The 17,271-nt window shown below is 40.5% G+C and overlaps 1 protein-coding gene across 1 annotated transcript in view; it reads left to right on the forward strand.

Annotated features, from left to right (window-relative positions):
* Positions 1-13,726, forward strand: part of PITPNA (phosphatidylinositol transfer protein alpha) — a 104,201-nt gene extending 90,475 nt beyond the window's left edge. The window contains exons 10-12 of the mRNA XM_073616636.1: positions 2,727-2,849; positions 4,990-5,056; positions 6,898-13,726. Of these exons, the coding sequence (XP_073472737.1) occupies positions 2,727-2,849; positions 4,990-5,037 (171 nt within the window). The 3' untranslated portion in view covers positions 5,038-5,056; positions 6,898-13,726. The remainder of the gene's footprint in view (positions 1-2,726; positions 2,850-4,989; positions 5,057-6,897) is intronic.
* Positions 13,727-17,271: the final 3,545 nt, after the last annotated feature.

The following is a 17,271-nucleotide window of genomic DNA, read 5'->3' on the forward strand; positions in this document are numbered from 1 at the left end:
TCCGCGATTCTGCTGGCCTTTGCTAGGCATGCCAGTTCTTCTGCGAATTGTTCTCTGACCGTGCCTCCTCGCAAGGGGCAGCCTCTGGATGACCAGGCGTGCTTGCTTCTCTGGATATTTTCTGAAGAATTCACGCAGAAGTTTAGTGGCATGAACATTATTTGCATGTTCCCAAGAGCTCTCTTCAGGTGAGTAACCCTTACACTTTACCAGGTATTGGACTTGTCTTCCCCTTTTTCGACAATCCAGGATGGCTTCCACCTCAAACTCTGTTTTTTCATCCACCATGATTGCAGGTGGAGGTGGGTCTTCCCATCCAGAAAAGGGGCCAGAAGTGACTGGTTTGAGCAGTGAAACGTGGAAGACTGGGTGAATCTTATAAGAGCTCGGCAGGGACCATTCGAAGGCCACAGAATTAATCTCTTTCTTGATTGCAAAGGGACCGATGACCTTGGACCCAGCTTCCGAGAAGGGCAAGACAGTTTGAGGTTCGCTGTAGAGAGCTACACTTTATCCCTTACCTTCAGAACTGGATTCCCTTTCTTCCTCCTGTCATAATATTTCTTGTAGTCCTCCTGTGATTTCTGTATGGTTTCTTTAAGAACCTGCAAGTTTTCTTGAATAAAGGTTAATCTGTACTGTACAGCAGGTACTGCTGCTTCTGGAATGGCATTAGGCAAAAATGACGGATGGAATCCATAGTTCGCCCAGAATGGAGACTGGTTGGTGGTAGCATGTACAGGATTATTGTACGCAAATTCGGCACACGGGAGCAAGGCTACCCAGTTATCTTGAGCAAAGGTAGAAATGCAACAGAGATATTGCTCTAAATTCTGATTTGTCCTCTCTGTCTTGCCGTTACTCTGCGGATGATAGGCAGACGACCAGCAGACTTCAATGTTCAAAGCTTTGCAGAGAGCCCTCCAAAACCTTGAGGTGAATTGTACTTCTCTGTCAGAGACAATACTGTTCAGCAGGCCATGTAATCTTACAATCTCCTTGATAAAGGCGTGTGCTGTGTCCATGGCAGAGGGGAGTACCCAGTAGAGGCAGAAAGTCACCCATCTTTGATAGACGATCGACCACCACCAGGATAGTGGAGAAACCATGGGAAGGACAGTAAATCAACTATAAAGTCCATGGATAGCATCTTCCAAGGGCGGTCTGGGACAGGCAATGGTCTTAACAGACCCCAAGCTAGCGTGCAACTTCCTTTTATTTCGTGCACAGGTCGTACAGGAACCTACAAAGTTCTTTTAATCTTGCCTCAGGTTAGGCCATCTGCTCAGATGTCATATGGACCCCGAAATGGCCGGCAAGCTGGTGTTCGTGAAAGGTCTTGAGGACCTGGAGTCTGGCTCCCTCAGGAACAAAAATCTTGTCCTCGTGCCACAGGAGTCCTTCGTGTTTTCTGAGTGCAGAAATCTCTGATTCTGAGTATCAAGCAGAGGCCTGTTCAAGAGTTGACCTTAGATCAGACTGAATCAGAAGAAAATTCTGAGGGGACAGGATGGTGCTGGGGCGACAGTAACACTTCACACCCAGTGAGCAGGGACGCTTACCAGATGGTGTGGACCATCTATTGCTAGGATGGTCAAACAGGCAGGCAGAATATCCCTCTGCGGGGTATAAGGCAAGAAATCTTCTGGAAACACTCTGATATGGGGCCAAACCCTCTATAGAAACCACACTCAAATGGACCGCAGCAGGATCAATACAACCTGGTTTAGCCCCACGACCTCCTCTTTGTGGGGTGTGGTAATTAGCAGAATGATAATCATAAGATTCTTCTTCATAAGGATATTCCCTCTCATATCAATATCGCGCAATAAATTATATCTCAAAATGTTTTCTTTATTTTAGTAGTCTGGTTAATATGAAAAAACATATGTAGTAAATGTTTAACCTGCGTGCCAGAGCGTTTCTTATTACTGTTCAACCAGGTTTGTGATCCTGGAATCTCCTTGACATCCACTGCAGGAACACAGCTTGATAAAGAACACACTTTGGGCCTGCTGATTGGACAGTAATTGAGCAGCAGCACAGTGCTGAGTCAACACTCTGCTCTCTCTTCTTTTCAGTATGTTAACTGTCAGCACATGGAGCAGAATCTGACTGGGTTTGCACACAAATTAATGGTTTAATGGTCAACTAATGCAGCAAACCATGAGGCTAAAAATTAGCAAAGCTCAAAAAAAGATACTTGAGCTGCTTTGCTGTGGTTTTCATACATAGGGCATATGCATATACATGACACCTGATGTTGCACAACTTAGTGGGAATGGGAGCCTAAAGTCCTCTTGTCAAGTACCCTGTGCTGGGAAAATTTTTTTCCTCAACAGAACTTGGGTTTTACTGTAAAAGCAACCCTGCCACTATAGTAAAACACTGTCCTATTAAGCAGAAATCATCCCCTGAAGTCCACAGGCAAACCAACCCTTTTGGGATTGTCAATCTCTTTGGTCTCGCTTGGCTCTCACTGGTTCCTCCTACTGACCTTCATGTCATTACTGGATATTCATGGCACAAAATAGTTTTTGTTTAATTGCTGCTAGCCTTTACTGCACAGCACCATCCACTTTAAAACAAATATTTTTGCAGCTTTAACCAAAGCTTGTTGCTGCAAGGGTTTATTTTTGAGTTTTTGTGTTTTTAATCTAAGCTTGGGTTTTGTGAATTCTCATTCCTCTTTGCTGATGTTTTCTAATGTTCATTATCATTACCAGCAAGAGAGGCGGCTGTTTACAAACTTCCATCGACAGCTTTTCTGCTGGCTGGATAAGTGGGTGGAATTAACAATGGAGGACATTCGCAGGATGGAGGATCAAACAAAGAAAGAACTTGATGAGGTTTGTATTAACTGATCAGTAATCTTATTTCTCTAACAATTTAAAACATATCGAGTCTGTCCTGTGGTTCTCTTGTGTTTTGTCATTCCTTGAAATTAAAGCTCCACTTAAATTTTTTTTTTCCTATAATCCCCTCCTGCACCTTCCAAAACCACGTTATAGTAGGATTTTAACGTGACTCTAAACCAAAGAGCATAATGTAATATGTTGCAGCTTACCATAATGTGATGTTTGCATTTCTTTTCTTTTTTGAGGCCCTCTTTCTGTTTTATTTGCAGCTAGTGATCATGCCATTAACATGCATCCTGTCCTAGGGTGACCACACCCACCCACAGAGCCAAATATCTTTGAGGGAACAGCGTCCTCACCCTAGACTTCTTTCCTTGCAGATATAGCAGATATAAAAAGGGCCTTCAATGGTATTTTGACAGACCAAAGGAGATCAAATAAGAAAAAATCATTGTTAAGGTTTGCATACACTTTAAGTAATTTGAAAAGTGTCTCCTTTCTTTTTAAGGGACATCTAAAAACTTTAATTATGCTTAAAGAAGAACCCCATCTTTCCACACACTTTACATACTTCGTTTGGGCCATTCTGACCCAAATGAACTATGTCCCTCACTAACCTGTGAGGCCGCTGGATGTGCGCGATAAACTATAGGTAGCTGCGGCTACTTACAGCATACAGCACTGTGTTTCTGATGCGAGCCAAGACTTCCTGTCTCATACCTTGAACACAGAAGCATCTACCGCAGCAGCGCTCAGAGCAAGGGATGTGTTCTATTAATGAATACAAAGCTTCCTCTGGCTGAGTCAGAGAGGTGGGCTGATGATGTCACAACCGCAGCCATTCAGAGTAAGCTTTATACCCACTGATAGAATACATTGCTTTTGTGTTTCAAGTACAAGACAAGAAGTCTTGGCTTTCATCAGGAACACAGTGCAGTACGCTGTATGTAGTTGCAGCTGCATACAGTTTATACCGCACATCTAGCAGCCCCACAGGCTAGTAAGGGACATAGTTCATTTGAGCCAGGTTGGTAAAGTGTGTAGAAAGATGGCGTTCTTCTTTAAGCAGTACCCTGAAATATCAACCTTTTTGTTTTGTATTCCTCGAACAGTGGCCTTCTTGTACCCAATTTGTCCTTTTGGATACAGCCTTAAAGCTGTATATCTACAGTGTGATATCTAAGGCAGTTAGATTTATGGATGTTACTACTGTGGTACTTGCTGGAGAGAAAACTGCAGTGCAGAGATCTACCTGTTCCTACTTACTTTATTATGTGAATCTTCTTACTGCACTGATTGCTGCTCTCCTGCTGCTTCTTGAATTTTACCCTACCAGTCATCAGGGGGGGGCAGCCTGACTGACATGAGGAAGAAAGACCCTAGTCAGTGCAGAACATAGCATGGCAAGTCATTAATGGGAAAAAGATCATCTGCAGGGGGTTTATATGCAATGCTGGTTGTTAATCTTTTACCCTCTGATTGCCTTTATTTGGACTCAGCTTCCACAATTCAGATTCTCTTTAACAGGGGTATGTAGAGACACCTCTGTATTCTTTATTTTTCATTTTAGATTTTTGTCTTACTGAAATACCTTTAAGCCACCAAAATGTTTGCTTTCCTTTAAACTGTTTTATGTTCCACAGTGTTTCCTAATAGATGAAATACCTATTTTAAGAGCAAATATATTACAGTGGCGGTGTTTTCAGCTTCTTACACTGCAGAGGCCTCACTGTGATGCAGGCAGTATAATTACCCTTACAATTTTAGAAATGCTTATTGTATTATATAACTATGTACTGTATGCTGCTTTATGTCAGTTGAAACAAATAGGAAAGTGCTCTGGTGTAAGTTTTTATTTTTCTTCATTTTCCAACATATTACACTGTGTTGTACATTAAATACTGAAAGGTTGCAAATACAGACTCCAGATAAAAACAACCTTACACGCGTTAAATTACACCTAGACTCTGGCAACCTTCTCTTTCCATCAGTGCTCAGCAATTCAGTTATGAGAGTCATCACCAATACAGAAAGCATTCTGTCACCTGTGGACATAAATCTACACTAATTATGATATACATTCTGTTTCTGATCAATTGCAACTGAACTAATGTGTCTGTTTTAACCTTAGATGAGAGAGAAGGACCCAGTGAAAGGAATGGTGGCAGCGGATGATTAGCACCAATGTATTGAGTTCAGTGAGTAGTCCTAATGTATTTTTGGAGGTTTTTGACTGAATAGGCATTTTATTTGTGCATAACGTATCTTAAAACCTATATGTGGCTTGTACAAATTTGGCCGCCATTTTAATAGTTGTGGGAACTAATGGGGTGGGAGCTAATATAGAACTGAAGATAGAACTTTTTTTTTTTTTTTTTTTTTTTTTATTGTGGACAGAGGTTAGACTTTTTTTCAGGGCTCTATTGCTCACTGCCCTCCCATCCCTTCCATTGGGAAGAGGCCTCACTCCTGTTCTGGAGACATGATAATTGATAGGAAATTTGTCAGAAAAACCCACCTCTGACTGTTGTCACTCGAAAACATAAGTGCCACACATTCTGTCTTTTGATCTTCATACAGTTGTCACTATGACTGTCCTCTTTTGGATATTTGCATTCACTTATTGTTCTTGTGATCGCTTTCAGTTTTTAGATTTCGCTTTACTTTCTGCTTCAGTTACAACTATCGGTTGCACTGCATAGGCTAAATAAAACACTACATATATGTTTGGGTCTGTCAGTTGAATAAATCTGTTTTTGTTTTCCTGAGTCCCCTCTTTAATATAGTTGTATTGCCAGTTGATCCTGCCAGTAGATTTGTTATTTTGTTTGTCGTACAGTGAAACACACAGCAGTGTTGTAACCATGTGGATATAAGGTAGTTTTGGATGGACATGTACTTTTAAATGGACTTAAAGTAAGTCCAACAAATTCATAACCAACTCAAAACTAAAGCTAACAATATTTTAAGCAGTTACAAGTAATTATTTTTTCCAAAAAAAAGATCATAGCATATGAATAAAAACTGACTGTTGTTAGCATCAGTGTTATTTGGTTTGTCCCAGTTGTAACTAACACTTTTACTTAAAGGAGTAGTATGGGATTTGGGGAAAAAATTCTCACCTAGGTAGATGCAGCATGGACCCCCTTCTGGCTCTGCAGTGACAACTGAGCGATCAAAGGGCGCTGATCGCTCAGTTCTCTCCCTCTGCTCTGAGCAGAGAGCTGTGACAGTCAGCTCGATGAAAGGCTGAGCTAGGTGCCAGTCCCGGCTTCCATATGATCAGGATCTTTTTAGAGCCTGTACTGGCTCTGTGAAAATGGATTACAAGTGTGTAGAAGGAACTGCACTTCTATGATCCATAGGAGAAGTATAGCCAAAATAACTTTGGCTGTACTTCTCCTTTAAAGGCAAAGTTACTGTCACTAGTTCACCCCAACCCGCCTATACTCACTTTCCCCATGTGCCATACTTCATGTTTGACAGTGCCAGACGATTCCATTATGAGAGAAGGTCACCAACTCCCCGTAGCCTGAAACGCCAAGTATATTCAGATGGAGCAGCACTGTCAATGTGAGTACACGTAGGTCCATTGGTGGGCCACCCCTGAACAGGCAAGGGGAAAGAGACCCTTTAAGGCCTGGCTTACAGACCTGTGTTTGAATAGGCTTTGAGATGTGTTGATGGCATCAGTTTGACTTGTTTCTTAGATCATTCAGAATTCAACAGGTGTATGTGATGATTTGACCTGCATTTGACATGCTATAAGCAGGTTTTGCATTTCCATAGACTTGTAAAGGAATGCAAATTCCATCTGATGTGAGCAAAAGCCCTAATAAACTAAAATAATTATTGGGAGAACTGTTGCATCCCCTTTTTCTCCTACCCTCTGCCTCTACAGAATTTGTATAGTATAGGTGCTCTTCATGTGATGCTGTATAGTGAATGTTAGCAACTGTATTCCTGCATTGCAATATTCAAAGATAAATATGTTTAGGCATTTTTGTCAATTGTTACCTAATACACGTTTTTCTTTCAGTTTTGGACTTAAGAGATATACGGGAGGCCTCAGTGCTTCGGTCCTGATGGATAGCTCACTTCTGGATCAAGCTCCACTACCTGTTTTTACAGACAATTTGAACCCCCTTGTAGCTTACTCTAGGCACCCCTTAATATTGTGAGCTAGTAGTCCTATAACAAGCAAACGCTAAGATTCTCACACCTGTGTGATGAAGGAGCTCATTCCTCAGGTGCATTTTGTATATATTGTATTAACAAGAGCCCCCCTGTCCTTCTATTTTCATTGTTCCAGAGTTTTCCATTGAGCTCCCAATTAATTTAAATGTCACTTTTAGGAAAGAAAGTGTCTTGTGAGTAATTGTGAAATACATAATTATGTTTTACTTTATTGAAACATGAATTGCTTTCAGTGGTCTTATTTTGTTAAAGTAAAGGGGTACAATAACAAAAAGGCAACAATCCTATTGTACATGCATCACTTTATTTAAGCAGGATAGCTCTGTATGAAGTTAAAGGGCTCCATAGCACAATTGTTTTTTTTGTCTTTGAAAATGATTGTCCTCACTTTTAAACTTCCAAGACTATTGCAAATATGATTATTTAATAATGTAATTTTGTAATTGACAATCTGAGGCTCTCCAACTGTTTAACTAAACTACCCATCATGATCTAGTGTTAATCCATGGGGTTTATTTATTAAGGCAAAGTGCAGATGAATTAATATATAGAATTTTAGAGGCAGTCTGTTCAACATGAGTTAAGACAGCAATTTCAATAAGCAGGGACCATACTCTTCAGTTTACCCAAAAACAAAAAGTTTTGAATGTTTGGCAGCAAATGTATTATTAGGCACGCTGGCTATTCGGCTCTTAGAATTCAGCCTGTCCTAGCACAGAGCAGTCACCAATAGTAAGCATTCATCTCTCATCTGGCTAATCTATACTGAGTAATGTGAAACCTGATTGCTATTGGTTTCCCTATGTTGCTTGGCATTGCTGCTGTTTGTAGTTCCATTGTAAATTGTCCCACATTAGTGTCCTGGGCTGCTAGTACATTGACATAAACACAGTGGAAAGAATGAAAAAAGCTGCAGAAAAAAAATGGAGAAGTATAATTTTTCACAGTGCAGCTAGTCCTTTCTTAGAAAATTAGAAAGCTAGCACAATTGGTCGGTGTTGGTATCATCTTTACATTATCTTTCATACAATGTATTCATTTTTAAAGATTACTAGATTTTTTTTTAAGAACTACAGATTTTTAAGATGGAAATATAATAAAACACATAAGAATACTATTAAAATAAAAATGAAAAACTCTTGAACATGCTGGGGATTTAGATCAGCACTGCAGAGTCACAGGTTGTTGACAGTTGTGGTTCATTAAGTATGTTATTAAATGTAAAAGGAGGATGCTGTTTCTCAAACAGAAGTTGTGCAATAATTAACATCTCTGTTTCTATTTCCATTCATACTTTTCTCATCTGTCTGTCCATCCTTCCCATTTACTAAATCTATCACAATTGAATGAAGACTTTGATGTTATAATTGCAATATTACGTGCGGCTCAACCCTTTGACATGTAGGTAAATGTTTTAGACTGTGTATAATGCAGAAATATTCAAAAATAAGAATTGTATGGAAGAAAAGATGACAAAATATGCCTATTTTAATAGATCTATAAAGTTATTTGTAAATGATAAATTTAACAACCACATAATCTACTAGTGAGTTTTTGTCAGTTTTTCTTTTTTTGTGAAAAGTTGTCAATTATGAATTGTGATTAAAGTTGTTTGACAAATTAGCACAGTCAGCATACTTGTTCTATATTTTCAGCTTAAAATGCTGGAACAGTGATTTTGCACTTTTAATCTAGATTGTGTGTTGGCTGTTGAAATTATTAAAGTGATTGTAAAGGTTTATTTATTTTTCTAAAATAACAAACCTGATACTTACAAATACTTATAAAATACTTACAATATACATACTTATAAAATACTTACCTGCTCTGTGCAGTGGTTTTGCACAGAGCAACCCCGATCCTCCTCTTTTGCTGTTCCCCTACCAGCAGCCCTGACTCCTCCTCTTTTCCAAGTTGCTTGCTATAGGGGCACTCATGTGGGCTCAGTCTCCAGCCACACTGTGTGCGTCTGACTTGCACAGTGCAGCCTAGCCCTGCCCCCTCCTCTCTGCTCACAGGTTTTGATTGACAGCAGCACCAGCCAATGGCCCCCTCTGCTGCCAAGCCTCCTGTGAGAGAGGGGAAAGAAGAGCAGCGCTGCTGCAAACACGCACAACGCTGGATCGAGATCGGGCTCAGGGGTGCTAACAGTGAACTTCTTATCTTAATGCAGAGAATGCATTAAGGTAAAAAAACACTTTTACCTCTACAACCACTTTAGGCAAAGGCTAGATGTTCCACTCCCCATATGACAGTGCTTGCAATAAAACTGGTCATGCTAGTCCAGAACCTACAGTATCTGCCACTCACCTTTTAACTCCAATACAGCCCTATTAATAGGCTTAGAACAGCCCAATTATTTTCCATGTACTGTAAAATTTAACATTTAAATTCTAGTTTGTTAAAAAAAAAAAAACATTTTCTACATCTTCCTTTACTGTAAAATATAAAAATGTTAGATTATGCAAGATTTCCAATGACAACCTTTCTAACCAATATGATCGCCCTGTTCTTAGTTGCCAAGCAGCTGCTGAAAAAGGATCGTGGATAAAGAGTCATGTTATTGGCCAGGGCATTTGGTATGGCTTTTAATACATTCCCTATAGATCCTGTGGATCGAAAAAAAAAAATTGTGGATACTACTTACAGCCCAACAAAATCTTTTTGATTTAGATAGAGAGGTTTTTTTTATGGTTTTCATCCCCATTCCGGAGATTTTCAAAATTTCTCACCATGGGTTCTGAGGGACAAGAACTAGAAAGAAATCTCCCCAAAGTGGACAGACAACATTTAGGCCTCATGCACACTGGACATTTTTTCTCCCTGTCCCTAAACGCCCGTCTGTTAGCCTATGTGTCCATGCACACATTGTCTTTCGGCCGCGTTTAGTGGCAGGAGCTTTTAGAGGCATGAACAAAAAAAAAAAAACACACTGCCAGTGCATCCAGGAGCAGCAGAGTTAGGACAGAAATGCTTGATGGTACTAAAAGCTGCTAAACGTGCCTAAACACTTGAGCATTCATTCATTTCAATGGCCAGAATAAATTATTTATTTCGGCCAATTAAATAAATTAACGCCCAAGAGCTTGAAGCCTGTAAAAGCTTTAAACACTTTTACAAGCGGCTTCTAAGAGAGTTAAAAAAAAGTCCTGTGTGCATGAGGCCTTAAACTTTTTTTTTTTTTTTTTTAGATTAGGGTGTGGACATTTAAAACCTGAGATTTGTATTGGTATCTGCATCTTCCTGTCCTTGTGACCCCCATTCCCCTGGTTTCTTAGGGCAAGTGAGTGGAAATTTGTCTTGTCCATTCAGTATGCTGGGCTGTATTAGGCAAGGCTGCCAGGTACATCACTGTGCGAATGGGTCCCAAATAAACCAAACACAGGAGACTAGTGTGAATGAAGCCTTAGAGACAACATGCATTAGAATTCTTGCTTCTTAGCAAATTGGCTGCCTCATGCTTAATACTTTCACAAAAATAGTGTACTGATTCTTCAGTGTTTTACAGTAAACACTGCCACAATTGTGAAGGGGCAGCACCCAGCATTGGTGACCGAGCTTACCACTGAAGTGGGCAGCATCTTAGTGCTGCCTTGTGGTACAAAGAGAGCAAAACATTCCAGAACAGATAACTTTTCTTTTGGTTTTCAGTTATTGTATCTATCCCAATGGCTGATACATGAGTTGAGAGGACCTGTAAGGCTAGATTTACATCTAAGCGGTTATGTGTCCTGCGTTTGACTGGTACCTAAGTTTCCTGCAGGGAAAGGGTCCTTGCATTTTTTTCCCAAACGCGGACGCATGAAAACCAAGCACCATGCGTTTCCACATGCAGGAAACCACACTGCTTTTCAGTAAGTGGGGATGTCATTAAGCATTCATGGCATCCCCGTGCGTGTGTGGGTGCGGGACCGTGTGCGATTTATACGCAGTCCCGCACCGGAACAGATGTGAACCTAACTTTAAATGTTAAACCGTAAACTACAGATATTTTCTGAGAGAGATTAGCATTCCAGTTTCTGTGCTGCAGATCTACTAGTTCACTTCTTACCCTCCACTCAAAGCTAGATGGGTTACATTTGGCTGAATTTAATTATTGAATGATAGTTGAAATAATCATGCATGAAGAAAAGGTACATTGAAAAGTTATTTCATTATTTTATTTGGTGTGTTTGACAGAACAGGACAAATGTTTTTAAAATTGTATCTCGGAGAACAAGGTATATGCATTGAAAACAATGTATTGCATAAACCTACATTTCCAATTGCCCAGCAATGTGGCTGAGGTAACATCTGTTTTTTATAATTCCTGGATGTCAGGAAAGCAGCTACTGTTCTATAATCTCCTAACTGATGTGTTTTATTTATGTAGTGAAGGGTAACCAAAGGAAAAACATAACATAAGGTGCTCTATATCTGCAAGGGAATACATAGTTTCCTGTGCACAGTGAAGGCAGCCATTTTGTGTCCCTAATTCTTTATAAGACTAAACCCTGTTAAGCTGCTAGGATTTGGTTCTTGGTGATTTCACTGGATCCTAATGATTTAAATTATGTGTAGTTTAAAGACTAAGTCCACCCAATTAATTTATTTCAGTTTTTCAGTAAACATAATAGGACTGATATGCCTGCCAGCTTTGTGGGTTTTTTTTATTTTTTTTTTCAGAAGTCCAGTGCCCTTTCTCACAGCTGTTATTGTTAAGCTGTCCATATACCGTTACATTTTTTTTTTTTTTTTTTTTAAAGCGTGTATGAACGAATTCCCCACAGCCAGCACCAGTGACTACTATAACAGCAGCAGCAGCACCTGATTGGATGCAGCTGCAGTTCAGCTAACCATCCATCTCCTTAGATTTTTTTCAGTCAAAGGATGTCGGGCGGGAGGGGAGTGATAGGGGCCACCCACGTAGGTAATTTTGGTCGGTTCATCAGAAACTGGATGAAACTTGCACAGAGTATGCCCAGCTTTGGCATAAAAGAGAAGACTGAGATTTCAAAATAACAAACCTACATACCTGCATCTGTCCTCCAGCGCCTCTAAGACCGAGAGCGGAGCTATCAAAGACCGCTGATCATTCAGGTCTCGGTTATCAGTCAGCAGCGACATTACAGTAGGGATCCCTCCTGGGTCTGGAGCGGCTGAGTGACATCAGCTAACAGAAGACTTTAGCCCTCTGTTGGCTAAATCTGGGTCACAGGAGTGCAGAACTAAGTGCACTGAAGTGATAAACAGGAGAAGTGGGGCCAAAAGACATATGGCCCTACTTCTCCTTTAAGGCCGAGGGAAGTTGTCACCTTTTTCTTTTGCCACCTACAGGTTAGTAATAAATGGTAAAATCCATCAGGGGGCCATAAAAATTTCTGCCTTTAGAGAAATATGGCTGCCCTTGTGCTTCTGCCCTTATACCAATGGAACTTTATTTGAAAAATTTTAATTTACTGTACATTTGTTCAATTTTCTAGTGGTTAGTGGGGTTCAAACAGTGATCGTTTATGACCATAATAAGAAAATTTCAATTGGCAGAATGGACATTTTTTTCTCAAACAAAATTCTGTGAATGTAGTTTGGGAAAAATCTTACTGAAATGCATCTGGTAAGAACACCTGGCTAAGAAACCTGTTTAATACATCTGGTATTCCATTCAGGTAGCAGGTATGAGAAAAATTTTAAGGGCTTTTGAAATGAAAAAAAAAAAAAAAATAAGATGACTCAATGGCAAGATCAAATAATCTTGATAGACAATTTTCCAGAATCTCTGTATGAAATTTTTAATGATGTTCTACTGGTGCATAGCCTGCTTTAGTCTCTGAGAGCCCTTTCACGCGGGGGCGGTGTCGGCGGTAAAACGCCGCTATTATTAGCGGCGTTTTACCATCGGTATGCGGCCGCTAGTGGGGCGGTTTTACCCCCCACTAGCGGCCAAGAAAGGGTTAAATACCACCGCAAAGCGCCTCTGCAGAGGCGCTTTGCCGGCGGTATAGCCGCGCCGTCCCATTGATTTCAATGGGCAGGAGCGGTAAAGGAGCGGTATACACACCGCTCCTTCACCGCTCCGAAGATGCTGCTGGCAGGACTTTTTTTACCATCCTGCCAGCGCATCGCTCCAGTGTGAAAGCCCTCTGGGCTTTCACACTGGTATGAAAGTAGCGGCACTTTTGGTCGGTTTGCAGGCGCTATTAGCACAATAGCGCCTGCAAACCGCCCCAGTGTGAAAGGGCTCTGAGAGGTATGTAGATAAGGATTTCCAAGTAAGATACAATAAGAGGGAGAAAAAAAATGCACTAGCATTTACCTACAACTGATAATTTTGGATAGACTTGAGTGTGATAATTATATAATTTTTGTCCTGGTTCTGTCAGTTTCTGCTGCTCCCATCTTTTAATGTACAGTTCTTTTATTTCATGTTCTTTACCAGCAAAAGTAGGAGAGCCCAAACAAAATGTACAACACAATGTGCTGCTTTCTTGTCGGGTTGTATTTTTAAGTCAAACCTCAGCTGAAATTCAGACCAATTCTGATTGTTTGATAACATTCTTCTTTTTGAAATGAGTACTGTTTGTAGATCTGCCTCGATTATTATTAATGTTGTTTCTTTTATGTGAGTTTGTGCCTTTTTTGTCTAATATTCCAATGCAGGTATATTGGAAATAAATATTCTAGAAGACTCTTAATTTGTGATGTCTTTGCATTATTTATAGTTCATATTGCATGCTTTATCGCTATGTGCTCATCATATAGGCAGAGAGTGCCAAAATTAAAAGATACAGTTGCCTAGACAATGTGCTGCTTCAGGGAAACTTGCCTTGTACAAAAAAAACTTTTACATAAAAATGCTTAAGTGATACCATCCTCCTCCTCTACAGTTCCTCTTGTGATAGGTTGCTAAGGGTTTTGGATGGGTGTATAATAAGAGTAGGATTAAAATAAAGGTCAGACTGACTGTCTCCCTGTGATAAATTGTTCCCATGCGATATCATTTGCATATTTTTATAGTAAAACTTTCATAGGTAAAAAAAAGCTTGTGCTGCACAAAGGTCTCTGTAGAAACTTTTTCTATATGGGGTACAGCAAACTGTGGTATTATTTACACAGAACTTATTGATGTATCCTCACTGCACACTATAAAATCTGTGCATTTATACATATGGGTGTTTTGCAGTCAAACTGTGAGAGTCTGAAGAATGTATAGAATAATCTCTATGATGTATTTCCATTTCAACACATCTTTTTTTAGGGCTAATTTAGTGTTGACTATACAGTGCATCCAGAAAGTATTCACAGTGCTTCGCTTTTTCAACATGTTATGTTACAGCCTTATTCCAAAATGGATTAATTTTTTCCCTCAAAATTCTACAAACAATACCCCATAATGAAAACGTGAAAGAAGTTTGAAATCTTTGCAAATGTACTAAAAATAAAAAACAAAAAAAAACACATATACATAAGTATTCACAGCCTTTGCCATGACACTTAAAAATTGAGCTCGGGTGCATACTGTTTCCACTGATCATCCTTGAGATGTTTCTACAACTTGATTGGAGTCCACCTGTGGTAAATTCAGTTGATTGGACATGATTTGGAAAGGCACACATCTGTCTATATAAGGTCCCACAGTTAACAGTGCACATCGAAGCACAAACCAAGCCATGATGTCCAAGGAATTCTCTAGACCTCAAATAGGATTGTATCGAGGCACAGATCTGGGGAAGGGTACAGAAAAATTTCTACAGCATTGAAGGTCCCAATGAGCACAGTGGCCTCCATCATCTGTAAATGGAAGAAATCTGGAACCATCAGGACTCTTCCTAGAGCGGGCCTCCAGGCCAAATTGAGCAATCGGGGGAGAAGGGCCTTAGTCAGTGAGGTGACCAAGAACCCGATGGTCACGCTGACAGAACTCCAGTGTTTTTCTGTGGATAGAGGAGAACCTTCCAGCCACCCCTCAGTAAAAGGCACATGACTGCCCATCTGGAGTTTGGCAAAAGGCACATGAAGGACTCTCAGACCATGAGAAACAAAATTCTCTGGTCTGATGAAACATTGCACTCTTTGGCCTGAATGGCAAGTGCCATGTCTAGAGGAAACCAGGCACCGCTCATCACCTGGCCAATACCATCCTTACAGTGAACCATGGTAGTGGCAGCATCATGCTTTGGGGATGTTTTTTAGTTGCAGGCCCTGGAAGACTAGTCAGGATCCTTGATGAAAACCTGCTCCAGAGCGCTCTGGACCTCAGACTGGGGCAAAGGTTCATTTTTCCAACAGGAAACTGACCCTAAGCACACAGCTAAGATAACAAAGGAGTTTCTACGGGACAACTCTGTGAATGTCCTTGCGTGGCCCAGCCAGAGCCCAGACTTGACTGTGATTGAACATCTCTGGAGAGATCTGAAAATGGCTGTGCACAGATGCTCCCCATCCAACCTGATGGAGCTTGAGAGGTCCTGCAAAGAAGAATGGGAGAAACTACCCAAAAATAGGTGTGCCAAGCTTGTAGCATCATACTCAAAATGACTTGAGGCTGTAACTGGTGCCAAAGGTGCTTTAACAAAGTATTGAGCTAAGGCTGTGAATACTTATTTATGTACATGGGATTTTTAATAAATTTGCAAAGATTTCAAACAAACTTCTTTCACGTTGTCATTATAGGGTATTGTTTGTAGAATTTTGAGGAAAATAATTTAAAGCATTTTGGAATAAGGCTATAACATAACAAAATGTGGAAAAAGTGAAGCGCTGTGAATTCTTTCTGGGTGCACTGTAAGAAAATCCCTATCTGGTTTCCCCCACATCTGAGTAAGCCCGCCTTGGGTGAAATGCATTAGTGATAAAAACAAAGAACTGCACTAAAGTGCAGATAAACTCAATTACATAAAAAAAAGACAGTAGCACTTACCAACACCTAAATATCAGTGTAGTAACTTAAATAGTAAAACAAACTGTGGTGAGCTACCCCAGTGTGTTTTAAAAAAAATTATCCTATCCCTTTAAGATCAAATTATCACGTCCTAAATGGTGCTCACCAAAAACAATAATATTTCATATGTGAATCAAATATTTAAAGTGGAGGGCCACCCTGAAAAAAAAAATTTTTTCACCAAAAATCCTAAAAAAAAAAAAAAATTTTAACTTACCTGAGCCCATGTTGCTAGGCAGTCTTCCTAATCTGCCTGTTCCTATTCCGCGGCGTGTTCTTCTTCTAGCTGAGTGGCCCCGTTGCCTTCTTGTGTGTGTTCCCAGAAAACCACGGGGCCATTCACAGATCGCCGCACCGCTCACGCGTGCGCAGTAGGAAACTGGCAGTGAAGCCTCAAGGCTCCACTGCCTGTTTCCCTTACCTAGGATGGCGGTCCCGAGAACCGAGGGACGGGACGGCCTTGGGCGGCCGACATCGCGGGCACCCAGGACAAGTAAGTCTACTTATTTAAAGTGTGTTTGTAGCTGCTGACTTTAAAAAAATTTTTTAGCTGGCCGGAAACCCGCTTTAAAATCACAATAGCTCAGTGGGGAGGATTCAAACCTGCTGGTTGAGCCAAAAACGTATACTTCTATGGGCTACCTTAGTCGTACATTACTGGGCACTGGATCATTGGTCATTACCGTGGGTTATATGCAGCTACATTCAGGTGATTGGACACTGGCAAAAAGAAAGCTGCTGGGACATCCCCTATATAACCCCTCCCACTCTCAGCTAGCCTTCGGTTTTGTTTTTTTTTGCTAGTATTCTTAGCTGATAGACCTCTTCTCTCTACTGAAAGAAACTTACCTTTATCCCATAGATGTTTTCTCTCAGATTCTTCTATAAAGCTCCCTATCTGCACTATAGACACTGAAGCTCCATCTTCAGCTACTGGATTGGTTGACAGATTAAAGGGGGGGGGGGTAGCCTGTAATGTTACTAATGCACTGAATCCTGCGGTATCACCATAGAATGTGTAGCTGTTGATTATCCAAGAACAGAATGGGAGGTATGAAAGTTGTGGGCCCACCCTGTTTTAGTCGTAATAACATTCTTAGTGTCAAGAAGTCTGCACAATTGTTAATTCCTCAATTTACAAGGCTAAAGCCAGCCATATATGGATCCAAATTTTAAATCCATGTATGGGCACGGAAGTTGTACAGAAGTCAATCTACTGATCAACTTCAGTACAACCACTCCTCCAGATTTTTGCCTCTCGATCAGCACTGCAGGCTATGGCCTGCAATGCTGATCAGT

Source organism: Aquarana catesbeiana, linkage group LG02 (assembly GCF_042186555.1).
Source record: "Aquarana catesbeiana isolate 2022-GZ linkage group LG02, ASM4218655v1, whole genome shotgun sequence".
Lineage (NCBI taxonomy): Eukaryota > Metazoa > Chordata > Amphibia > Anura > Ranidae > Aquarana > Aquarana catesbeiana.